Below are 27,634 nucleotides of genomic sequence, written 5' to 3'. Positions count from 1 at the left end.
TTGTGCATATGCTACAAAGTCAGTGGACCATGAGCAATGTCTGCATGTGTATATCTACCACCTTTCAGTACTAACTACTCTCCTGAATCAAGGGCAGTTACTCAATATTGATGCCCATTGGGGAAAATTCTCTTCAGCTGCTGTTCTGCCCCCTGACTCCGCCTTCCCTGTTAACTGGCTACCCTGCTCATATGAAATAAAACCATCATGATTTTTTTATCTATCTATCTATCTATCTATCTCACTGCCACCAGTCTGAGAAATCATCCCCAGGGAGTCTTCCTGGTAAACATTTTGTCAGTATTTCTGTCTCCCTCTTCTGTCTCCAGGGTTTTGTTTTCTCCTCTTCCCTCAACTGATTGTCGGGTTGGAGGCAAGTCCCCCACACACACTCATGCAAACCGCCAGGAGCGGCCAGGAAACTGGCTCTATGCTGTACGGGTGGGATGGGAAGGGGACGCGTTGCCCTTGGGAAGGCCGCACTGTTAGCAGAGATGATTGGTGTGTGGCGAGGGGAGATTTCCCGGGTTACGCCCTCGCCCACCCCCGACACCCAGAGCCTGGGCTCTCTCTGCCCTTCCCCAGGCAGGCGCTGGGACCTCGCGCTGCGCTTGGACGCGCTCATTCGCCTCCCCGGGTCCACGTGCTCTCTGCGAACGTTCTGTGGCGTTCCACGTTCCCTCCCTCGCTCGCCCCTCCGCCGCCGAACGCAGCCAGCCCGGCGCGTGACGCCCCGCTGCTCCGGAACCTCGCGTCGCTGTCGGCCGCCGAGCCACGTGCGCCCTTGGGCCGCTCTGTAGCCTTCGAGAGCAACCCCCGACTCTCCCTCCCAAAAATGCGTCTTAAAACCCAGGTAACGCCCCTCCCCCTTCGGCTCTGCGGGCGGCCCGTGCCGCGAGCACCCCCCCAACCCAGTCCCCTGTGGGTGGGGAGGAAGGGGGGCGTCTGTATTGCTCGTCTAACGCCCTCCCACGCAGATACTGGGGTGGGAGGATTTTTAAAACGTATTGGGGGGAGAGTATGTGGTTTGAAAGCCTGTGCAGATTGAACCCCCCCCAACCAACCTTCTTCACCCACCCCCACCTTACAGATGGCCTCCCACCTCTGCAGGAATCCCTCTTGTGACTTTAAAAATTTTTTCTTAATGAAACTCCCCCCTAGCTCTCCTGGCCTTCATGCCCCTTTCTGTAAGGGGGAGGGGAAGCCAGCAGAAGGGCTACAGCAGGTGCTCTCCTCTTATGCCTGCAACGACTTGTTTGCCAGATCACTGATGAGCTTAAAAAAACAGTTAAGAGAACATTTAATTTCACTGATGGAGCCTCTGTGTTACTTCTTTTTTCTTGCCCCACCATGTTTTGTAATAGCCCGCTTGTTCCAGAATGTATGTGGAAGAGAATTTTGCTGATGTGACAGGATGGTGATCTCAGCCACCAGACCCAGCCATTACCCCTTTTCCATCACTCAGGAATATAAATTCAACCTGTTTGTTAATTTAGACTCCGATCTTATAAACTCTTACACAGGAATAATTCCTGTGTGCTAAAGTTCTTCAAGTTAAGCCCATTCATGCTTGTTTGGAGGATACAGATTTGTCTCCAGTCCTCTCTGTTGTTAAGTCTGAAAGATTACTTTCAATGGGAAGATTTTTTTTTAACTTTGCATTTAAATTTAAGGGGGACAAGGTGAATAAGGTAATACCTTTTATTGCACCAACTTCTGTTGATGAAAGAGACAAAATTTTGAGTTTCACAGAGCTTTTCTTCAGGTTTGGGTTCCACCCCAGCCAGGATCTGGGCACACCACTATTCACTTACTGACTATGGAAACTTTGAGTAGAGCTGCACATGATGGCAGAATTCATGTCTGATATCTTACCAGGGAGCACACATTTCTTATTCCTGGGTGTGTTCATTAAGTTGGTCAGTCCTTAACCACAGCTCCTGCTGATTTCATTGGGAGTTAAGTTCTTTTGTATATTTCACTCTGAGACTTTATTAAGGTTTCTGCTTTAGCTTTCTATATTATATGGAAGACCACATAATGTTTCAGACAGAGGTTCTCAAACTGTGGGCCAGGATCCCCAAGTGGGTCGCAACCCCAGTTTAATGGGGCTGCCAAGGCTGATGTTAGTCTTGCTGGGGCCAGGAGCTGAAGCCTGAGCCCCACCACCCAGCCTGAAGGTTACATGCCTCCCACCCAGGGCAGAAGCACTTGAGCTTCAGCTTTTCCCTCCCTCCCTCCCTCAGAAGGGGGTCATAGTGCAATGAAGTTTGAGAACCACTGATGTATTCCATACTGGCTGTTCAATTTTGGGCCAAAATGTAGCCTTTTTTTTTTATTATTATTTTTTTTAAAGAGGCCAGGGAGGGAGCAGCTTAAGATGTTATTTTTGTAAAATTAAAAATGTTTTCTTTCCATTTTTTAATATTTATGGTTGGTTTCCTTGCATTGTTGGAATCTTAAGTAGGAGAGCATTGTGCTCATAAATGAGAAGCAGAACATGCAACAGACTCAAAGGGAAAATGAAATAGTCTGCTTTTACTGTACAAGCTGAGTGAAATGCAGAACAATGAAGTAAGCATAAATGGTGAAAAGTAAATTAGATTTTTAAATTAAGTCATGTTTGAAGATGTTAGAAAGTTATCACATTTATTTAATTGATTGTACTCTGAGGTGTTTTAGGAACAGGTAAGGAAAGAGAAATCATACCAAAATAATGTGACACTTAAAAAATCTGTTATATTGTGAAGCTTATTTGCTATGCAGAGGAAAAGCCCTTTGCGCAACAACAAGCATTTACTCCATGTGCTGTGTAGAAAAAAATTGCCTAAATGCAAAATGAATATCTGACTTTGGTAGTGGGGAGGTCTTTCCATTCATGAGGGGGTATGAATGCTCCCATGGATGGTGGTGGTTTGGGTGTTTTACACTAGTCACCAGCCCCAGATTTGGTGTTGGTAGCAAGGGACTGAGCTTATGTACATACATTTTTATTTATATTTCAAGGGTTCTTGGGGTTTTAGTTAACATTTTTTAACCAAATGTTGGAAAGTAATAAACTTATACAATTTCCTAAGTGCTGGAAGAGCAATATCTCAGATTTAGAAGCTAGAACCGAAGTAAGTAGAATTTCAAGTAAAACCTATGGCTACAGGGCTGGTTTAAACAATATGAGCTTCGTGGGAGCCTGGGTGAGGAGGAAGAAGGTAAGGTATGTCTGCTCCAAACAATCTGCCTAACTGGTTTGTAAACCTGGGGGGCGGAGGGGTGTCCCCAAGTTGGTGTCTTTGCAAAGGAACCAAAAATGCTGCTACTGGCTCTGGGACCTCTTTTACTTTGTGGCGGGGGGAAATACAGAGAACAACCATTGTTCGGGGCTGATAAGGAATTCAAGCTTGGAGATGGAAGAGCTGTGGCTGATTGTCTCCTGGGAGACCTGATCAGATGGAGTTGATAGCACTCTTGATCTATGTCTGTCATTTCTTTGTTTTGGGGGAGATTACTCACTTGTGTATCCCTCATGAGAAATAAATGCAAAAGAACTGTGGAAGTGACATAACTCCAGAACAACAAAATGGCAGCTCCAATCCTATTTTGTATGACCTTTGTGAAGGGTAACTGGCTTCAAAGCCTGATTCTCCCACTCTTCGCAGGAAGGGCCTGAGTGTGAACTCTGCAGCCTTGTGAAACCTGTGACATAATCACTGTTGCTCTTGCTAGCTCAGAAGTCAGGTTATACTGGTATGTGGCAGTGTACTGAACCAAAACTTTTCTGGGGAATCCATCAGTCTGCTAATTTACGACTACTAGTTTTAAAAGGTAAGTGTCTGGCCCTTGTGATTGCAGAGATGACTTTCCAAATGAAGACTAGTACTAAATCTGCATCTAGATAGAAACAATAGATGTGAGACATAGCAGGTTTCCCCATTTTGCTCAGTTGGGTGCTGATGCTAAAATCAGAAGATAAAATGTTGACATTTAAGTTAACTATTTCACTGCTGATCATTTTGGCAGTAGTATCCAGATATTGTGTGTGGAGCTTTCCCTTCTTTCCCACTCTGACTTCTGGGGCTATTACAGCTGGCAGTCAAAGGAGGAGGAAATAGCTCTTCATGTGCGCCCCCTCACCCCCGTAGAATAACATCCATGGTGTATTTTTCTAAATAATTTTATATTGTTTCTGCTATTTATTTTTTTCTGTTTGAGTTTCCATCAGTATTAATTGTTATACTGTATAAACAATTGGCATGGCAACAGTTTTGAAGAGCAGCAAAGGTACTTTGAATGTGAATGTATCCATGTGGCACTGTAGGTGGAGCAGTAAAACTCTAATGTTCAGAGTTGAAGTCCTCTTAGTTGTGCTGCCTTTCAATTTTAGGGGAAGTACGTTCCCAACAGTAAACCTGTGTGAAACATCGTCTGCTTTCTAAGCTGTCCTAGCTACCTGGATAATGGTAAAACATCTTGCAGAATTCAGTATCATTGATGAGATGTAAAGATATCAGCATCTATGAATAGTAAATATGGACCCATTCAGTATGTGTTAACGGTATTATAATTATATACATCATAATAGAGTAATCCTGTTCAGCACAGAAGGATGGCTGTATAAAAGGAGAACTAGTCTCAAGAAGGCATAATTTGTCATGTTATCACATGAAGTTAAATTTACGTGCAATTCTCTTTGGTTCTGCCGTATCTTTAAATGATTTTGCAATGGAAAAACCCCATGTTTAACACAAAACAAACAAACCTGAGGATTTAACCAGCAAGCTAGAAAATGATGATTGAAAACTAATAGTGACTAAAGAACTTACTGATTGTTTACAATTAGCATGTGTGCTTTATAGATCTGATCCAGAATTATTTTTCTTAGAAAGTACTGTGTGTATGCTAATGGGTTTTTTAAAATAGCTCTAGCTGATTTTTCTTACATCTCAACTTTTAATTAGAAAATGTATTTGATAATTATGGTCTACCTGTTTAGGTTTTGTTCTGTTTATAAATGCTGCCTTAATACAGCACTGATCTTTCTCTGAGGTCTTGCATGGTAGTTTTCCTTTGGGTTTAAAAGAAATGATGATCAGCCTTATGCTTGTTCTGTTTCCAGGTGCCAGTAAAAGAGACTCTTTGGAAATGATAGCTCAACAAACAGACGTTTAATGTTCTACAGTGACCTACTACAGTTTGTCATAGATTAACTTTAAAATGTTGAGTACTTAAAACCAGACCAAAATGCTAGTGAGTTTCTCGAGTTTCCTCAGTGGTTTGGTTTTGGGTTTTATTTTTCTTTGGCAGGGAAAGAGGGCTACAGTGGAGGATCTAAACAACTATATTTGTTGTTTATAACCTATTTTTGTCTGCTTATTTTTCTCCAATACCTGTTTGTTGGTGATGTAACATGAAATCAAATAGAACATTTTTTAACCTCTTGAAAGAAGGAATATCGTGCTGAAAGTCAGTGTATACTGTGTAGTATAAAGAGCATGACTTTGAGTCGGCTTGGTGCCCCATTATCAAAAGGTGACAGTTACAAAGTTTTACAGTTGTTTATTCACATAATTGATGGAGGTTTGTGAAATTCCAAAACTGTGCAAAAGCATCTGGTAGTCTTGTTGAAAGAATAAATTTATTTTTAAAAGATAAAACATTTTCAAAAGAACACATTCAGTACTGATTTAGAATTAGAAAAAATAATGATGTGAGCAATTCAGTACCCTGATGTGATTTTAAATTTGGTATAAGCTGGTGATTTGGGGATTGTGAAAGTTCATTTTCAGATGTGTTTTGCTTTAGTACACTGCTTTGACACTGGGGGGGAAAGGTAAAATAAAAACTATATTTTGCGCTCTTGTTTTCTCTCTGATTATGTAGCAACAGTAGTTAATTAACAGTAGTATTCTCAGAGCTGTGCTGACATTATTTCCAGTATACTAGAAAGGAAGCAAAAATGCCATATAAATTCTGGTTTCAGTTAAAAGGGTGAAAAAAATGATGTTTGCCACGTTAAAAGGGAGAAAATAGAGATTTAGACCATAGGACTGATGGGATTCTTGGGTTCTATTCCTGACTTTTTCCCAGACTCTCTTTTGGAGCTTGAACAAGTCACTTAAGCCTGTTCTGCACTTAAGTTTTACCAGCATCACTATGTTAGGGGAATGATATATTTTTCTCTTTTTAACCAACATAGCTATGCCGATGGAAGCCCATGTGTAGACTTAAGGTACGTCTACACTGGAAACGTCAAAGCGCTGCCGCAGGAACACTCCCGCAGCAGCGCTTTGAAGTGCGAGTGTGGTCGCATGCGAGCACTGGGAGAGAGCTCTCCCAGCGCTCCTGGTAATCCACCTCCATGAGGGGATTAGCTCCGAGTGCAGCTTCCGGCACTCAGAGCCAGTCCACACTAGAGCTTTAAAGTGCTCAGACTTGCTACGCTCACCAGCAAATTAGAGCACTATAAAAACAAACCCATCCGAGTAAAGCGCCAATGTAAACAATGCACCAGCGCTGGGAGCTACGCTTCTCATTTCGCTGCGACCACACAAGCCACGTTAAAGTGCTGCCATAGCAATGCTTTAGTGTTGCCAGAGTAGACTAGCCCTTAGGCTTGTGTGATTTTTCTGACCCTCTGCATCCCAATTGAGTTGTTTATAAGATGTAGAATCTTGTTTGTGGAGCGTTTGAGAGCATTGGATGAAAGGCCTTAGGTAACTGAAAAGTGATAATATTGTGGCCTGCTCCAGGACCCCTCTTCATTTCGTCCATAATACAGTTATCGTAATGGTAGCAAAAAGCACCCTCTGGATATACACAGACAGAAATAAATTCAAGTTTGTGGGCCTTCACAGGTTCCCAGAGATCTTGTTGAGAGTAAGTGTACTTTGCTGGTTGGTCAGGAGAGGCCTCAATCTTGGTACAAGGAGAGTCAATGCCATGTTTTTCCAATTTGCTCCATAGTGAGGAAGCTCAAGTCTAGTGAATATGAAAGAGAGAGTGCCAAAACCTTTGGAGTAATTTGATTGGTGGTGCCTCTTTACTCATGTGAGATCAGCGAAGACCTTGCAGCTTCAGAGATTTAAAAAAAAAAAGTATTTTTCAAACTAGTAATGTTCTGAATGCTCCTCTTACACAGGTCATCTGGCTTTGGAGCATTATTCTAAAGCTGCTGGATTTTGCAATATTATATGCAAGTAACCTTTAAAACATGGGTTTATGTAGAGGTGAAATAGTATTTCCGTCAGTGTCTTGTATAACACTGCCAAAGGGTGAGTGAGAAGTTCAGCAGCAATAAATCCTGCCAATGTAGAGTGAGACTTCATGCCGTGCTGGGGAGCTTCGGTCCATCAAATAATTTCCATTGCCTGTGAAATCTGCTTTTATTCTTTTAAATGACTCAACATCTCTTCTTTCTCTGATCTGTCCTATTTTCCCACCATCGTGTGCTGACTCAACAGTAAGGCTATGTGTCGTTACACGCCACAGTGAAACGCCCACTGCGTCCATGTTGTGGTGTGTAGCTGTGTGTGTCAGTGAAAGGCTCTGGCAGAGGGGAGACAGCAGGGAAAGGCTTCAGCCTCTCACCAGTTGGAGCCTTTCTGTTCTGCCAGAGTTTCTCTGCAGCAGAGAGAGGGCTCCAGCAGCAGGGAGCTGGCAGAACCTTTCGCACTTCCTCCCACCTGCCAGTGCCTTTCTCCGCTGCTGGAGTTTTCCCGCGATGGAGAAAGGCTCCTGCAGCAGGACACTGCGCTGCTAAAAATAGCAGTGTTGATTGAGAGGCACAGCTTGGGCAAAGAGAGAACTGTGTAGCCCACAACCTTTATACTCCTAAGCTGTGCCTCACTGTCTGCATTGCTGGTGTATGTACGCTACATACAGCTGAAAGAAGTGTACAGTGTAGATGCACCTTAACTTTCAGGCTAGTCAGGTTTCCCACTTCATCCGCAGGACCTTAAAGGAAGAGAACTTACTGTCTGTCCACATTTCCCACAGCTGGCAGAGTGACTGCAGGGGGTGAGAAACTCACTGCCTGGCCCAGATATCTTCCTCTGGTAGTAGAAGGGAAGGAAGCTTTAAGAGCCAGGCTTCTGGCCTCCCCCACCCCCCGTTATGCTCTGACCCTGTATGCTGTGACAGCATGGAACACACCCCTCCACTCCCTTTACGCAGGTGGTCTAGTTAATGAGTAAATTTCTGAAGGAAGTAGAGATGTGAATCAGGGTGATTAACATAACATCCATAGCTATATTTTTAAAATCAGATCAAAAAGTAAATGCAGGAGCTGGATGTAGGATGATTTATAGGTCTTAAAAAAAAAAAGTTTTCTCTCAAGACTTTTAGATGGTCTCTCCCCGCCAGGTGTTGGGGTTGGGGGGTGTTTGAAGATAGGATAGATAAAAAGTTAAATTTTAATCATCCACTAAACGCTTCCAGAGATTGAGTGTATACAGATTATTGTCCTCCTACCATCCATGTTCTCTAAAATCAAGTTTCTTCACTTCCTGTCCATGGTGAAAGGCTCTTTTTCCTGTCTGCACAGTTATGCCTTTCACTTTTTAAGCTTCTCTTGATGGTTTTATTTGATTCCCTCCTCCCTATCCATTCTGTTGATATATTCTTATTTACAATCCCACCATCCAGCAAGATGAAGGGAAGTTTGAAACCCTTTCCTGTAAAGCTTTTCACAGGGACAGAGTAGACTCTGGTTTCTTTCCTGTTGAAATTTCAGACGCTCATTTAAGAGAGGAAATGGTTTTCCTCAGTGTGTTAGAACCTGTTCTTCTGATGAGGATAAATTGAGGTACAAGCTAGACGTTACGAAGGAACTTGAGATATTGGGCCCAATCCACAGTGAAAGTCCAGGTGATGTGCAAAGGTGACTTTCTCACTAATGTGCACTCCCCTGATTCTCATGCTGCTCTGTGCAGGCTGTTCCTGCTGAAGCCTGCTCTCTCTTATGCTGGGTTGAAATGGACAGAGAGCCAAAAATGCAGTTTAGGATGAATGTGCCATTTGGGATTTCGTACAAGATTAGGGTTGGAAGAGACCTCAGGAGGTCATCTAGTCCAACCTCCTGCTCAAAGCAGGACCAATACCAACTAAATCATCCCAGCCAGGGCTTTGTCAATCCGGGCCTTAAAAACCTCTAAGGATGAAGATTCCACCACGTCACTAGGTAACCCATTCCAGTGCTTCCCCACCCTCCTAGTGAAATAGTGTGTCGTAATATCCAACCTAGATCTCCCCCACTGCAACTTGAGACCATTGCTTCTTGTTCAATCATCTACTACTATTGAGAACAGCTGAGCTCCATCCTCTTTGGAACCCGTCCCTTCAGGTAGTTCAAGGCTGCTATCAAATCCCCCTTCACTCTTCTCTTCTGCAGACTAAACAAGTCCAGTTCCCTCAGCCTCTCCTTGTAAGTCATGTGCCTCAACCCCTGATCATTTTCGTTGACCTTCGCTGGACTGTCTCCAATTTGTCCACATCCTTTCTGTAGTGGGGGGGCCCAAAACTGACGCAATACTCCAGATGTGGCTTCACCAGTGCCTAATAAAGGGGAATAATCACATCCACCAAGCAGAGGAGACCTCCTCCTACTCATTCAGGAGTAAGGGGCCTTTTCTCCAGAGAGAAAAAGGCCTTTCTTTCTAAAGCTGTCCTAAATCTGGTGGAGCACTTACAGTATTTGATGGAATGTAAACATCCCTTGAGGTAACAAAATCTGAAGAGTTTAGGATGGAATTTGCCTGGGGACCTACCAAGAAAAGCATGCACTAGGAGCTCTTGCTCAAGAATATTCTTGGCTTCTCTGGTTCTCAAATGAGACTGAGGCCCTGGTATTTACCACATGATCTAAGTCACGTTGGAGGGCATCTCCTTGAAGAAAGTGAATCTTTAAATGAAGTTCAGAGGCAAAAATCTCCAGACTAGGAAGGTGAGCAGCAGGAAATGGCAAGCCTTGCCTGTCTTAATGCTATTCTATACATCAACAGCCTTCATGATAGCAACAAAATAAAAGTGGATTACCAAGAGAACAAGGGTTAATATTTTCCTCATCTCTCTCGGCTTTTATAACAGTTTACGTTCTTTTCAAGATCTGTGATCCATAGAAGTGACACCTGATAGAAGGAAGAAAGAATTGAAGGCAAAGCTAAGGTCGTTCAGTGCGGCCTTGTATTGCATCCTCCAAGTGAAATCTAAATAGTTTAGGTTGATCTCAATGGAGCAGCTCTAGTAATAGCTGGGTTAGTCCTGAAGGATGCAAGCTGCTTTCCCACCTTTCCAAAGATAAGGTTGTGTGGCTTGTTATCAAAGCTTCCTTCACAATCATGATGGTTAGAAACATAAATTTTGTTTTAAAATGAGCAGCTTGGATTCTGGAACACAATTCTCAGCAAATTCCACAGCTGCAAAACAGCAGGAGCCCCAAATATAAATAAGTTCCACTGTAACTTGTGACTGTCCAAGGCAACAATCACATGAAAATAGCAACGCTGAAAAACTGGAAGGCAGTGGCTTGTGGCTGCATAGGTTAAACATATCTCTTCCCATTGCTGGAATGCATTTATATTCTTTCTGGCAGTTTTCTGGAAGTTTTATAGGGATTCCCCAATGCAACAACAAGCAATCTTTCTTTTGATAGTATCACTAGATGCATTGTAACTTGTGCCTAGACATACACTGATCAGTTCAGATAAAACTTAATTGTACTTCTGACATTGCTCAATAAGGGATCTTTAAAACTCACCTAGCAAACTAGAAGGCTCTATTTTTAACATTGTTCCAAAGATGGGCAATTGAAACTAAAAATATTACTATGCATCAGGTGAAAATACACTTTTTAAAATGTGTTTCATGGGAGAGCCAGTAACAGCTGTTGGCCTACCAAGTAAAGAACATTTATATTTTAAAAAACCTTTAATATTAAGAGGGGATGTTAGTTTGTCTTTAAAATTTCCATAAGCAAAGGGCTGGCTTAACAAGAGAAATCTATAATTATCCTACAGCACTTTTCACAGAGAAAAACTTTCAGTGTTGATGCCTCAGCAAAATTCCAATGAACGTACTTAATCTCTTTTCCCCTCAGTTCTTCCCTGAAATTGAAACTGCGTAGGTTATCTTTTACCTTCTGTCCAAGCAGTATGATTGTGCACTATACAATAGTGTGCTTTACTAGCTAACATGAAAATTTCAGTTTCTGAAGTGGTTTGGGACCTTTTGGATTAAAGGCATCATATAAATGTAAAATGCAATGAAAATATTAACCAGTAATTTCCACTGACATTTCTGGGGACTACTGAGGACTCAACTCTTTGAAAATCAGGCCACTTATTTAGGAGCCTAAATTCAAGCTTTTTTTTTTTTTTTTTCAAATATGGACCTATATACTGAAAGTGCAAGTGTGAAAGTTTCCAAAGTGGGTGCCTCTTCTTCTGCCCACAGAGCTCACATTATCCTGACCAAATAATCTTTAAAAACACCATCAGCCCTTAATATATTTAGCTGTTAAAGCCCTTGACAAAACCTCAGAACCCCTTTGCATCCTCAAATACAAGAAAACAAGAGATTGCTTTTACGGAAAGGTTGTGAGTGTTCAAGATAAGAAGCCTCCTTCCTGAGCATACCTACTTTGCCCACCTACACCAGAATACTCTGCCTGCAAAAACCAGCCCAGCATAAGGGTCATTCTCCAGTGCTGCAGAGCTAATGTGGGGGCTCATGCCTCACATGATCCCTGTTGCAGATTTAACAGATGAACAGAGGTGCAGGTAAGGAGAATGGGAAGTTGATGTGATTGCAGAGCCATTGGCCATTGTCTTTGAAAACTCCTGGCGATCAGGGGAATCCTGGACAATTGGAAAAAGGCAAACATAGTGCCCATCTTTAAAAAAGGGAAGAAGGAGAACCTGGAGAACTACAGACCTGTCAGCCTAACCTCAGTCCCTGGAAAAGTCATGGAGCAGGTCCTTAAGGAAACCATTTTGATGCACTTGGAGGAGAGGAAGGTGATCAGGAACAGTCAACATGGATTCACCAAGGGCAAGTCATGCCTGGCTAACCTGATTGCCTTCTATGATGAGATAACTGGCTCTGTGGATATGGGGAAAGCAATGGACGTGATGTATCTTGACTTTAGCAAAGCTTTTGATATGGTTTCCCACAATATTCTTGCCAAAAGTTAAAAAAGTATGGATTAGATTAATGGACTATAAAGTGGGTAGGAAGCTGGCTGGATTGTTGGTCTCAGTGGGTAGTAATCAATGGCTCGATATCTAGTTGGCAGCTGGTATCAAGCGGAGTGCCCCAGGGGTTGGGTCCTGGGGCCGGTTTTGTTCAACATCTTTATTAATGATCTGGATGATGGGATGGATAGCACCCTCAGCAAGTTCACAGATGACACTAAGATGTGGGGAGAGGTATATACACTGGAGGGCAGGGATAGGGTCTAGACAAATTGGAGGATTGGGCCAAAAGAAATATGATGAGGTTCAACAAGGACAAGTGTAGAGTCCTGCACTTAGGACAGAAGAATCCCATGCACCGCTACAGACTGGGGACCAACAGGCTAAGCACCAATTCTGCAGAAAAGGACATAGGGATTACAGTGAATGAGAAGCTGGATATGAGTCAGCAATGTGCCTTTGTTGACAAGAAGGCTAACGGCATATTGGGCTGCATTAGTAGGAGTATTGCCAGCAGATTGAGTGAAGTGATTATTCCCCTCTATTCGGTACCGGTTGAGGCCACATCTGGAGTATTGCATCCAGTTTTGGGGCCCCCCACTAGAGAAAGGATGTGGACAAATTGGAGAGAGTCCAGCGGAGAGCAACGAAAATGATCAGGGGGCTGGAGCACATGATTTATGAGGAGAGGCTGAGGGAACTGGACTTGTTTAGTCTGCAGAAGAGAAGACTGTGGTTGTGGGGGTTGATAGCAGCCTTGAACTACCTGAAGGGGGGTTCCAAAGAGGATGGAGCTCGGCTGGTCTAAGTAGTGGCAGATGACAGAACAAGAAGCAATGGTCTCAAGTTGCAGTGGGGGAGGTCTAGGTTGGATATTAGGAAATACTGTTTCACTAGGAGGGTGGGGAAGCACTGGAATGGGTTACCTAGTGACATGGTGGAATCTTCATCCTTAGAGGTTTTTAAGGCCCAGCTTGACAGAACTCTGGCTGGGATGATTTAGTTGGTGGTGGTCCTGCTTTGAGCAGTGGATTGGACTAGATGACCTCCTGAGGTCTCTTCCAACCCTAATCTTCTGCGATGCTGTCTGTCATAAACCAAGACTGCTATACATAATCTGGTCCTTCCTGTCCTCTGAAAAGGCAATACTTTTTCGCAGCTCAGAGCACTTGCTTACTCACTTAAGGAGGAAAGAGGAATTTACCATCTCTGTTTCAAGCTTTCCAAAAAGATCATGAAAGTGAGGGAAAGCACAATACCAGGGTTTAACTTCAAGTGGTTAAATCAGCTCATCCAATTCAAAAAATTCAAGATGGAGGCCCTCCAATCGGCTTGAGTAGTCATACAGCTGGTGGAACGTCCTATGTTGGTCAACCTGGAAGACTCGTACCCTTCACGTATGGATTGTGAAAGTTCAGAAGTACCTGGGATTTGCCATAGTTTTCCATCTCTGTTTTGTTTCCTGTGAAAATCTCAATCATGCCGCCTCATTTCTGTAATCTGATCTGTGAAAAACTGCGGGGGGGCATGGTTAGTTCATAGGAGTCGGAGTATTGGACTCCTGAGTTCTAATCTAGCCTGTGACGCTGATCTTCTGCACCCTGGGACAACTCTCTTAATCTTTACCATTATTTCCATCTGTAAATTGTACATAATAAAGGTTGGTGGGCGGATTATTTAATTGATGCTTGAAGAGTGCTTTGCCAATAAGATTGGTGCACATTGAGACACAGTGTAAGGCTTGTTCAATTAGGCCATTTAAAAACTTTATTTTTTCACTACTGTAAAATGACTTGCATTAGTTTTAGGGTACACAATGATTTTTATTGGATCAATGATGAGGTTGACCCAGATGTGGTTGTGAGCTGTTTTTTAATACACAATTGTAAGATTTCGTTACAGTAGATACAATATATATGAATATAAATAAAACATGCTATGTAAGTACTAAGTATTATTAATTTTCCAGGATACTCATAGGTACATAGTTCCCAAGGCACGTTATCATCCTTGGTATTCTGTTCTGTATCTTTTCCAGTATCCTTCCTATACTGAAGATGTGGCCTTGCTAGCCATTTGCACACTGCATGACAATCTTTTCTGATTTCTGTTGTCCCTCTTTTCTGATGTATTCTGGTATCCTGCTGCTGGGCATCCTATTTCTTTCCCTCCAGTATTTTCCATTGGAATCTTTTCTTGATGACTGTGTTACATCTTGTGAACAACAGGACATTAGTCCCAATTTTCAGTCTTCAGCTCTGTCCTCATTACTAAGATTTCTTGGTTTAGGTATTATAGAGTACTAATTTATCACTTTAGGTTAGCTGACATTTCCATTTTTGTTCTGAGCCCAAAGATGAATTTTTGGGGAAAGTATAGGCTAAATCTCTGAAGCTGTTCTTGAGTTTGATAAGTTTAGGATGGAGGGACTTTTCACACTTCAAGAAAATTATTTTTGCTCAGATTAAAAATGATGACTGAATTTTGCATGTGAATCTTTCTGGTAGTCTAGATTTCTTTGATAACTAGTTCATTTAGTTATTTACAAGCAGATACATTAAATGACTTAGATGTTGGCATAGAAAGTACGCTTATTAAGTTTGCAGACGATACCAAACTGGGAGGGATTGCAACTGCTTTGGAGGACAGGGTCAAAATTCAAAATGATCTGGACAAATAGGAGAAATGGTCTGAGGTAAACCGGATGAAGTTCAATAAAGACAAATGCAAAGTGCTCCATTTAGGAAGGAACAATCAGTTTCACACATACAGAATGGGAAGAGACTGTCTAGGAAGGAGTATGGGAGAAAGAGATCTAGGGGTCATAGTGGACCACAAGCTAAATATGAGTCAACAATGTGATACTGTTGCAAAAAAAAGCAAATGTGATTCTGGGATGCATTAACAGGTGTGTTGTAAACAAGACACGAGAAGTCATTCTTCCACTCTACTCTGCACTGGTTAGGCCTCAGCTGGAGTATAGTGTCCAGTTCTGGGCACTGCATTTCAAGAAAGATGTGGAGAAATTGGAGATGGTCCAGAGAAGAGCAACAAGAATAATTAAAGGTCTTGAGAACATGACCTATGAAGGAAGGCTGAAAGAATTGGGTTTATTTAGTTTGGAAAAGAGAAGACCGAGAGGGGACATGATAGTAGTTTTCAGGTATCTAAGCCCTCGTCCAGACTAACCCGCGGCATCGGCGGGTTAAAATCGATTGCTCGGGGATCGATATATCGCGTCTAGTCTGGACGCGATGTATCGATCCCCGAGCGCGCTTACATCGATTCCGGAACTCCATCAACCCGAACGGAGTTCCGGAATCGACACGGAGACCCGCGGACATCGATGCACGCCAGACGGGTGAGTACCTCGATTTTAGAAATTCGACTTCAGCTACATTATTCCCGTAGCTGAAGTTGCGTATCTAAAATCGATTTTAATATCTAGTCTGGACGTGGCCTAAAAGGGTGTCATCAGGAGGAGGGAGAAAACTTGTTCACCTTAGCCTCTAATGATAGAACAAGAAGCAATGGGCTTAAACTGCAGCAAGGGAGATTTAGGTTGGACATTAGGAAAAAGTTCCTAACTGTCAGGGTGGTTAAACACTGGAATAAATTGCCTAGGGAGGTTGTGGAATCTCCATCTCTGGAGATATTTAAGAGTAGGTTAGATAAATGTCTAGACAGTATTTGGTCCTGCCATGAGGGCAGGGGACTGGACTCGATGACCTCTCGAGGTCCCTTCCAGTCCTAGAGTCTATGAATCTATAAAACAATTCAGTGATATACCTGTGAACACTTTTTCATTTTGTGCACTGTAGGTACTTTGCCAACAGGAGAAACAGCAGTACTTGCTACAGTATATTAACATCTATACAGAAAGTTTTTGGCTTTCTCTACTGGCAGAGTTCATTCTGCTTATAAATCTTGGAAGGGCAAACTGTGGCATTTACAATGTCTGCTGGTGAATCCAAGCTTCAGTAGCTCTAGATTAAAAAAAAAACCCATGGAAATGAAAGTATAAAAATGTATATTACTTGTAATACTAAGGTTAAAAGGTTAGGAAGTGGAAGAATTTATAAGTCTCATTGCAATATTAAACTTGGCTAGTTATATCACTTACATCTTGTTTTCCTGTGTTTCCTTTTGAATTATGTGCTTTAATAAAACATATTAAATGCATACCAGACATAAAAGACAAACAATATGACTGAGGCCTGGTCTGCACAACACAGTTCGACGCAAGGCAGGTCAGGTAGGCAGGAAGCTGCCCCTCTGTTTTAAAGCCCTGCCAATTTTTGAAATTCCTTTTCCTGGTTGCCTGGCTTGATGAGTGCATATGATAGCTCTCCATTGTTAAGTGTAGCTTCCCAGCTGACCATGCCAGCTATGCACTCCAGACACTCTCCTGCCTGGAATAGATAGAAGATATTGGCTTTCCTGGGTTTGTGGGGAAAAGAGGCTGTGAGATGCAGTTCTGATCCCACATTTCTATGGCCGGACATCTCTGAGCAGATTGCTCAGAGGATACAGGAGAAGGGCTACAGCAGGGACTAGCCGCAGTGCCGCGTGAAAGCCAAGGAGCTACATCAGGCATACTAGAAGGCCAGGAAGGCCAACAATTGATCTGACGCAGAGCCACAGGCCTGGCACTTTTACAAAGAGCTACGTGCCATCTTGGGCAGAGACCTCACCCTCTCCTCTGAGAGAGCACTGTGGATACTTCTGAGGAGCCCGAGTCACAGGCCTCTGCCGTGAACAATTGGGAGGAAGAGATAGATGAGGAGGAGGAGGAGTATGGGGGTCAGGCAACTGGGGATCCAGCTGTGCAGCAAGCCAGGACCTGTTTTTTACTCTGCTGCAGTTCAGCTGGTCCCGACAATTGAGCATGGGTGAGCCAGATGCATGGGAAAGGAACTTCTGGTGAGTGTGTTGTTTACTTTGAAATTAGAAGGAATGCACACCCAAAGTAGCAGGACTCATCTTTTGATTTGCTCATTTTTTAATTGTGCTAGAAGAGAGAGTGAAACAAACCAGAGGTAGAGTTGCTATTTGCGTTTCATTCCCCCCCCCCCAGTGTTAGGTAGTGGGGCAACATGGAGCAGTTTGTTTATATGCACCAAGATGTCCCATGAATCTTCTGTAGAGTTCTTGATGAAACTTCCATGGAGGTGGTCTGCTATCCTCTGCCGAAGGTTTCTGGGAAGGGCTGCCTTATTTCTTCTGCCACAGCAGGACCCTTTCCCATGTCACTTAGCCATTACTTCAGCAGGCACCATAGGCTAGCAGCATTCAGATCCGGGTGACATCGGGGTGCCAGCAGCAGCTATGTGTTCTCTGCCAGGAGTGAGAGATCAGCTGAAATCACTACTGCCTATGTGGAAAATGGTGCCCTAATCTGTTCCATTGGCATATACACCTACAATCATGCCAGCGAGCTGTTCTCCTCTCATTTCCCCAACTCGCCCTACCACCCTGCCCCCGAGGGCCATACTCACCATGGCTGGTGCTATGACCGGCACTATGCTCTATCAGTCCCAAGACTGTAGTGCTTACAACTTCTGGAGAGCAAGGGGTGTGAGTTCAGTATCATAAGTTTTGATTTCCATCGTGAATACACTGGCAATGGTAGCTCTGTGTGCTGTATCTGCAGCTGCGACATTACGGCCTTCAGAATCTTTCCCCTTCACACCTACGGAATGCCTGAGCCAGATAAGGAGAAGAAAGAAGGCTCAGGATGACATGTTCCAGGAGATCCTGCAAGCCATTGCTGCATCCGGGAACGAGCACAGGGCTTGGAGAATCACCCTAGCAGACAACATGGACAAGGTTAGAGTAGAGAGGAGAAAAGAAAAGGAGAGGGGCATGCATCAGGAGATGCTTGTGCTTCTCAGACAGCAAACAGATGCTGCAAACTCTGGTGGACCTGTAGGTTCAACACACCTGTGTTCGCCTCCTTCTGCAGAATATAGAAAGCTCTATATCATGATCTTCCTATACCTCCCCTCCTCCCCCGAACAACATTCAACATGGCATCAGGGGTTAGTGCACTACCCTTATCACTCCTCCAAGGGTACATTACTGAAAATAACAGCTTCACGTGCATTGATCTGTGAAAGACACGGTTGGTGTACGTGTACCTGAAATGGAAATGACTGTTCTTTCCCCTTCATAAGTTCTGTTCGGTTAATTTATTAAGTTTTATTAAGTTCTATTTTTTTTTATTTGCCTGGTTCATGTTATGGAATAAAATTATATTTTTGGAACATAATTTATCTTTATTAGTTCACAACTTGTGCTGGCTGGTGACGAACTGGTCTGACAGCAATCAATTTCCTGTTACTTCACAGTGTCACAGAACCCATAACACCATTTGCAAACAATGTTAATAGGTGCATTGATGTTAGATTACTACATACACAGCCATCACTACAAGATTCATTCCAGGCCACAAAAGAGAGAAACCATGTAGAGCATATTACAACAATGCACACTGCTCTGGCTAACTATTAAAATGATCTTTCAAAGCCTCCCTGAGCCATATAGCTCCATGTTGAGCTCTTCTAAACGCCCTTCTGTCTGGATGTTCATTTTCAGCAGACAGCTGGTCTACCTTTGCAGCTGGGGAAAACTTTTCATCCCGGGGAAACTTTTCCCCCTTTGCTTCACAGATACCATGCAGGACATAGCAGGCAGCTATAACCATTGAGCTATTCTGTTCACTGAGATCCAGTCTTGTAAATGAACAATGCCAGTATTATTTATTCCTCCTCAGAACACAAGAACTAGGGGTCACCAAATGAAATTAAAGGCAGCAAATTTAAAACAAACACAAGAAAGTTTTTTTTTTCCACACAACACACACTCAGCCTGTGGAATTCTTTTCCAGAGGATGTTGTGAAGGCCAAGACTATTACAGGGTTCCAGAAAGAACTAGATAAGTTCATGGAGGATAGGTCCATCAGTGGCTATTAGCCAGTATGCGCAGGGATGGTGTCCCTAGCCTCTGTTAGCTGGAAGCTGGGAATGGATGATGAGATGGATCACTTGATGATTACCTGTTCTGTTCATTCTCTCTGGGACACCTGGCACTGGCCACTGTTGGAAGACAGGTTACTGGGCAAGATGGATCTTTGGTCTGATCCAGTATGGCCCTTCTTATGTTCAGTAACCAAACGACCAAAGGCACATTCTTCTGTCATTCTGCACCTGCTGAGTCTGTAGTTGAAGTGCTCCTTTGTGCGGTCAAGATGACTGGTGTACAGCTTCATGAGCCATGGGAGGGGGTTGGCTGAGTTGTCTAGGATCATTGTTGGCAATTCAATATTCCCAATGATAATCTGCTGGTCAGGAAAGAAAGACCTTCCTTGCATCTTTTTGAGCAATCTTATGTTCTTAAAAATGCACGTGTCATGCACCTTCCCTGACCAGCCCACACTGATGTTGGTAAAGCATCCCTGGTGATCCAGCAGCTCTCATAGACAGTGGCCCTTGAGGTGGATTTCCTGACTCCATAATGATTCCTGACAGATCAGTAGCAATCCGGCAGTGCAAGTTTCCACAGTGTAATCACCACTTACTTCTCAACTGTCAGTGGAACTCTAAATTTGGTGTCCCTGCGCTGACCGGCTGTGGTGAGCCTTGTGCGTCCGTAAGTTCTGCAGCCACTGCTAGTCATCCCAAACCTGCACTGCAATGCACTCCTACAAGTCAGTGCTTGTTTCTTGGGCCCAGAACCGGTGCGCAGCCATTTCCAGGTGCTCTGTGGACTCCACCAACAACCTTGAATTGTTTCTTTCTGTGTCCCACAGCAGTTCAGCCTCCAAAAAATCGGCATGTTCCCCACCGCTCCTCTTGCAGGTCTACAAATACTGCAGGATCAGGTACCTGTTGCTTGCAGCACTCATGAAAATAGTGAAGAGCTGTGCATGCTCCATGCTTCTATCAGCTGGCAGACAGTGAGGAGTGATGCACGGGTTTGTGGGACTTCAAAAAGAAGGCAGGAAATATTATGGGCTCTGGATTAAATGATGTGATGGAGAACACAGTATTATGGGAAGTTGATCTCATACTCCCAGTCACCCCTGCACAACTCATTTCAACCCCATCAGGCATTTCAAGAACTTCCCAGAAGACCCTGCACTGGAAGGTAACGAGTGCACATTGGGATACCTCCCCACAGTGCACTGCATTCTGCATTGATACAAGTGCTCCTGGTAAAGATGCGCACTGCCGATACAGGGAGCCAAGTGTGCACGCACACACCAATAATTTAAAAACTGCAGTGGCTGTGTGCTGATGTAATTTAGGTCAAGTCAAATTTGTAGTGTAGACATGGCCTGAGTTAGCATTATTATTTACTATACACTGATGATCAGGATTATGGGTATGGACCCATGTTTTCAAAGACCTCTTTTCTGACATACTCTGCTGCATATAGGCAGTCTGTATAGGTAGGCACTTTGCCCACATCACCATAGTGTCTGAGCCCATTGCAATCATTAATATATTAAATGAATGCACCCATTTTTTACAGATGGTGAACTGAGCACAGGGTATGTTAAGTGATGTGCCACACATTAAATTAGGCTATCCATAAATCTTTCCTGCACTTTCAAAGGCCTTGGGTTAGGTACCCAAATAAGTGGTGTGATTTATTTTTTCTCCAGAGATGCTTATCACATGCAGCCCTTGTTGAATATGTACATCCTCCATTATCTTCATCTCTAAAAATAACACAACATATTTAGATGGATAAATGTAGGCATCTAAATTGGCAGATGATGTCCTTAGTTTTCTGTGCACCCGCAGGAAAATAGAGATTTCAAAATGTTTTTTGAGTTCCTAGATTGGTTGAAAATTAGCTGAGAATACTGCGTGGGCAAAGTTCCATCTGTGAAAGTTAGAGTGACTTTTTTTAAGAGAGCCCTGTAGTTCTCATCTAGGGTTGGACTATAAAAGTAATGGGAGCAGAGGATAAGCCCCTGTTAAGGGTTTAACCCTAGTGCTTTATTAGGACATTGAATAGGATGCGTGAGAGGGAGAGGTTTGCCAAGTAGCCAGCCTCCATGGATCTCATTCCTCAAAGTACTGTGGCAGTCATTTGTACCAAGGAAGACGAGAGTTGGCAGGGTCTGGGAGACTAGGACTTTACAGCAGTGAAATTGACCTTGGTGACAATGGTCTTGGAGTATGCTGATTTTCCTTTTTTTGCAGGTGGCATGATGCTGTCTGGGCAGCCTCATGGATGTTGGTGCTATCCGCTGAGGCCACAACTGCATAGATCTGCATGGCCTATTCCTGTGTTTGCTTGTCCATGGGGACACTGATTGGTTACTGATCTTGCTGAGCAGTATTACAAGGAAATACTACAGATGTAAGGATGCTGCAGAATGGCTGATACCAGTGGTGTCCTAAATAGTCTGCTTAGATGAGTCCATAGATGGAGTACCAAGGACCATGCTGATCTTAATTGGCACCGGGAGGAAATAGCTGAGCTTGATCATGCTCTCCAATCATTCAGTGCAGAGATGGAGGACCATCACCTTGTTCAGCCTGTACTTTTGCAATGCTTGCACCTCTGATATTTTCAGGAAGCACTTGTATGGCTGGTAGACCTTATGTGAAGGATAAAGGTGTGTCCTCTTCTGCCATTTGCACTTCCTTAGTCTTCTCCTAATATGTGAGCTCAGCATCACTGCTTATTCCTCACCTTCCTCTCCCTGACTCCTGTTTGCTGCACCCTCCCCAGCATCTTCTCTGATTTGTTCCCATCTCTGGCCCCTAAATCCACGTCTGTCTCTTTCCTGCAACATTATCCCTCCTGAATACTTCCTTCTCTCCTTGTCTCTTGTTCAGATGTATGCGTTTAGGGAGCTGAGGGGTGGGGAGGGTTGTGCTGCTGCTTCTTGCAACCAAGCAGTATACACAGCATCCAAAGAAGGGTGATTTGAGGAGTACTTTTACCGGTGTCTTCTACCGGTAATTCTACCGGTATCTCTGGATGATGCATGCCTGCGTCACTACAAGCATGTTGTTTAGTATCAAGTAAAAAGCGAAAGAGTCCTGTGACACCTTATAGACTAACAGACATATTGGAGCATAAGCTTTGGTGGCCGAATAGCCACTTTGTCACAAGCATGTGTGCATCTAAGCCTACATCCACACTACAGCTTTAAATCGATATTAGTAAAATCGATTTTATAAAACAGGTTTTATAAAATCGATTTTACACGTCCACACTAGGGCAAATTACTTCGGTGGTGTGCGTCCATGGTCCCAGGGTACCATTGATTTACGGAGCGGTGCACTCTGGGTAGCTCAGTAAAAGAATAGGACCAATAACTTCGATATCCGCCCACACTAACCCTAAATCGATTTAGTAATATCAATTTTAGGGTTACTCCTTTCGTTTAGCTGGAGTACAGAAATCGATTTTAAGATCCCTTAAAAATCGATTTTAAGTGCCTTGTAGTGTGGACGGTTACAGCGTTAAATCGATTTAACGCTGTTTAAATCGATTTAACGCTGCAGTGTGGACCTGGCCTAAGTCTGGATGCCCATCTTGCATTTCTGAAAGTTGGCTTTTGACACTTATCCCTGAGACCACTCCGCCTGTCCCATCTCTTTGCATTATCTCCATTTTGTCATGAACGTGGTCTGGATGTGCCCATCAGTCTCCTCTGAAAATCTCATGTGCTCCAATCTTCCACTAGCACTTAAACATAACTACCCACTGGGGGACTTGCACATACACAGACATTCAAAAATTGCACCCTCGTACCTGAAGCAACTGTAAAGGGTCTGAATTACATACATCTCTTGAATAAAATGAACACCCAATACAGTAACACTAAATGATACATATGTGCAAAGAAGCTGAGTTGTGGTTTCTGTGGGAACCGTAAGTGAATTTCTTCGGTTTTGTTTGTCCAAATGCTTATGTTAGTGTTGTATTTATATAGGATTGGGGGGGGGGGTTGGTTGAATATCCTTACATTCAGAACTTTCTGAATCAGGTAGCTCTGTATCCACAGCAAAGCAACTGGATTTCCAGCGGGAGTCCTAGGATCTTTTTCTCTTTCTCTTTCTCTCTCTCTCTCCCACGCTAAGAGAAATCACTGTGCACCTGACGTAACATTCCATCACTATCAGAGCTTGCACAGCTGTTTTGTACGATCCACAGCTGGGGTACAATGAGAGGCAATAATGGCTTCTTACATAGCAGTGTGCAGATAAACAAAACTCCCAATACAATCTTACTTTCTTTTGCCTGCTGCTTCTTCTACTCTAAGCCAAGAATTCTACAATGTACCGTGTTTTAGATGATTCCAAAACCTCCTCTTTTTAATACGTGGTGTAGTTATACATAGACTAGTCCTAAATTTCTCAGCCTCCTTGAATCCATGTAAATTCCCTAACGTTATAGAACAGTTTACCTGAAAACCATTTTAGCATTGCCTAGTGCATTGTTTTTCATTACCTAGATCTCTACTTAGTTTCCAGAGGGCAATCAATTATTTATTTAAACCATTCAGTGGTTAAATTACACTATCTTATAGCTCTATACTGTACATTAATGGTTTAATTAACCGTAATTTAAAAAAATCTCACTGTTGTATGTGTTGCTTGCTTTTTTACTCAGCCTATTTGTTGTTTTGTAATTGTTGCCTGACTATTCATTTCTCTCTCCAAATTCACAATTTTTTTAAAGCTTTTGGATGTTGCAGTAAACCTCTAGCTATTCATGGTTCCGTTATATATGTAAGTGTCCTTTTTAGACATGTCTAAAAAAATCCATTTCCCCCTTCCCCACAAGCTCTCCAGTGTTGTGTTCTTAATGCAGACTGACTTTGTTTGGAATCAAATTTTGGGTTAGATACCATTGACATTTAGGCTCTTGGTTTTATACTCAATTTGATGGCTTTCACCATTTGTCATGTGCATACTCAGTTTTTTCAAGCTTTCTTAAAACTTTGCAGATGACTTTTAAAATAGGCAGACCTGTCTCCGCTGAGCAAGTGTGCATGTGTATATAAGAAGTTTTCATCCCTTTTGAACATGTTTATTTTGTCTTTTTATATTTGGAAGAGAATGGGGTACCTGTCCTGATCCTGTAGTGCAGATTTTGTTAAAATTTTGTCATCTATGGTGATGTGTTCTTCATGAGTCAGTGCATGTATCCATTTGAGTTGTCTCTGGCTCGTCTTGGACCTGACGCTGAGCACTGTTGAGCACCCCACAATCTGCAGAATTGCGAATGCTCAGAATCTTTCCAGGATCGTAGGCCCTTGAACACTTTTCTTCAAGTTAAATTCTTGGTGTGAAGCTGGTGGGGACATAGTGTTGACATGTGAGATCTTTCCCATAGATACTGCATTTCCACACAGATTCTCCAATGACAGCATAGGGCAAACCTTAGTGCTTGCATTGTGTATCTCTTTTTCCAAGTCCGTTGTTTAGTGTTGAATCACTGTGGTTCAACCTCCTCTCTCTACTCCACCTTCCCTCCCCCCCAAGAAACAAATTAATATCCTTAGATCCCAAATAAATCTTTGATTTTATATGGTTATAATAGAAATATCCTAGAAAACAATTCATATACTTCTAAGCTTGCCTACCTAGTCCTCTGTAGAAGAGTGGAAAAAGAAGAGTCAGTTGAAAATGCCAGGTTGTAGTTCACAGATAGCAGTATTTAAGTGGCTTGCTATAATCATATTAGGATAGAATTCACCAAATTCTTTATTTTTTACACTGCACTAGAATAGACTGTTACTGATTTCCCCCCTCCCCCCTTTGATGATTAGCTTCAAAATTCACGCAGCATAAATGTTAGAGTTCTGCAGCAATGTATTCTGAAACTAGTGTGAAAAGAGTCTGGGTTCGGGTTTTGTGTCCTTGCACATGAAAGCTCTGGTGCTTTCCTAATAGACTGAAAATGAGACTACTGCTGCTCTATAAGAGGTCTGTTCTAGTCACTTTTCTCTGCAGCTTGGCAGATGGTGGCATGTCAATGGTTTCTTATTGATTGGTTGAATTTGCCTCAGGGTAGTAGGAGGAAAGGTCCTTAAAAATGTGATTCAGGTCCTTTTTTTGTTCTTTGTTTTGTTTTTTTAAAATACATTTATAAAATATTTCTGTTTAAATCAGAGGAATGGCTGGTAATCAAAATACTGAAGTTATCTGCAAGTAAAAAATAACATTCCTGAAACCCTTAAATATATTATCTCTAAGATGAGAAAGCCAAGATCATTTTATTTACTAAATGATTACGTTAAAGTGTTAGAAAAGAAGTGACATTTTTAATTAATATTCAAGATATACGGTGAGTGAGAAAATAAGCTCATTTCATAAATCCAGAAATGGGTGGAAATAACCTTTCTTCCCCATATAGAAAGTGGAGTGGAAAATTAATATATTCAAGAAGGTTAAATCATAGCTGCATCACTTACTATTATTTAACAGGCAAAACAGAATATCATTTGTGTGTGTATGTGTACACACACACACACACACACACACACACACACACACACACACACACACACACACACACAACTTAACCCACTGAAAAGTATTCATAGAGACATCCATGTATGAAGAAATATAGTAATGTAGGTAATACTATGTATTTGACAAGTCAAAATCACGTGTTCATATGGTTTGTCACATTTTAATAAAATAGAACATTTGGAAAATAACATGACCTTTACTTTCAGTAAATAACCTTATTAGGTCCTGCTCCCACTGAAGCCAGTTGCAAAGGGATTTCAGTGGGATTCAGTTCTGACCCATAATAAATAACACTCATATGTGATTTCTTTGTTTTTCATTCTTCCCCACACCACCAATTTATGCTTTAAATTTTAAAATGTGAATTGTAAGCTCTTCAGGACAGGGACTGTCTTTGCTACGATAAGGTTCATAACTTGTTGGAAAACAATTTCCAGGGAGTAGCTATTAGTGGTTCACAGTCCAGCTGGAAGGGCATATTGAGTGGGGTCCCTCATGGATCAGTTCTAGGCCCAGTTCTCTTCAATATCTCCATCAGTGATTTAGATAATGGCATACAGAATACACTTAAAGTTTGTTGACAGTACACAGCTGGGAGGGGTTGCAAGTGCTTTGGAGGATAAGATTAAAATTCGAAATGATCTGGTCAAACTAGAGAAATGGTCTGAAGTAAATAGGATGACATTCAGTAAGGACAACTGTGAAGTACTCCACTTGGGAAAGAACAATCTGTTGTACACATTCAAAATGGGAAATGACTGCACAGGCAGGAGTACTGCAGAAAGAGATCTGGGGCTCATAGTGGATCACAAGCCAAATATGAGTCAACAGTGTGACACTGTTTCAAAAAAGCAAACATCATTCTGGGATGTATTATCAGGAGTATTGTAAGCAAGACGTAAGAAGTAATTCTTCCACTGTACTACGCACCAATTAGGCCTCAACTGGAATATTGTGTCCATTTCTGGGTGCTGCATTTTGGGGAAGATGTGGACAATTTGTAGAAAGTCCAGAAAGATCAACAAAAATAATTGAAGGTCTAGAAAACATGACCTATGAGGGAAGATGGAAAAATTGGCTTTGTTTAGTCTGGAGAAGAAAAGACGTGGGAGGGGACATAAGTTTTCAAGTACATAACATTTTGTTACAAGGGGGAGGAAGGTGAATTGTTCTTGTTAACCTCTGAGGCTAGGAGAACCAATGGGCTGTAGTAGTAGCAAGGGTGGTTTAGATTGGACATTTAGGAAAAAATTCCTAAATGTCAGTGTTGTTAAGGACTGGAATATATTACCTAGGGGTCTGTGTGGAATCTCCGTCATTGGACATTTTTAAGAGCAGGTTAGACGAACACCTGTCAGGGATGGTCTAGATATACTTAGTTCTCCCTTCAGTACAGGGGACTGACTAGAAGACCTCTGAATTCCCTTCCAGTCCAATGATTCTGTTACATGTTTATACAGCATCTAACACAGTGGGCCCCACATCTGATTGAGGCTTTTGGGCACTGCTGTAGAGTATTGAGTGAATTCATAACTTTGTATGACAATAGAAACATTCCATGTTGTAACAGATCTAAAGTAAAACAAAGGAAAATTCTTAAGTTTATAGAAATATATTGATGAGGAGAATGTAGTAAGCATTTCTAAGTCTTCTTAAATTGCTGTTGAAAATGATGATCAGTCTGGTACTTGTGCTCTGATAGTTTATCATGCATTTTCTGACTCTTGGTTTAGTTTTGTTTCCATCACAATATTAGGTTAGGTAATCTGTTATTTTACCTGAGGAAGTTGTAGTCTGTCTCTTCTCCAACTTCCCTCATGCGGGCCCCCCCCATGTTTACTATAAATGAATGTTGTGTTCGTGTTTACTTGAACCAGTTTATCATCCTGTGCTCAATGTTTTTGCTGTCTTCTGTCAAGAGACCATTTGCACTGGTGGTG

At 42.4% G+C, this 27,634-nt stretch overlaps 1 protein-coding gene across 1 annotated transcript in view; it reads left to right on the top strand.

Annotated features, from left to right (window-relative positions):
• Positions 1–776: 776 nt before the first annotated feature.
• Positions 777–27,634, top strand: part of ELAVL4 (ELAV like RNA binding protein 4) — a 106,570-nt gene continuing 79,712 nt past the window's right edge. The window contains exon 1 of the mRNA XM_030573453.1: positions 777–853. Within this exon, the coding sequence (XP_030429313.1) occupies positions 836–853 (18 nt within the window). The 5' untranslated portion in view covers positions 777–835. The remainder of the gene's footprint in view (positions 854–27,634) is intronic.

This window comes from Gopherus evgoodei, chromosome 8 (assembly GCF_007399415.2).
Source record: "Gopherus evgoodei ecotype Sinaloan lineage chromosome 8, rGopEvg1_v1.p, whole genome shotgun sequence".
Taxonomy (NCBI): domain Eukaryota; kingdom Metazoa; phylum Chordata; order Testudines; family Testudinidae; genus Gopherus; species Gopherus evgoodei.
This window is presented reverse-complemented; position numbering and strand designations above follow the sequence as displayed.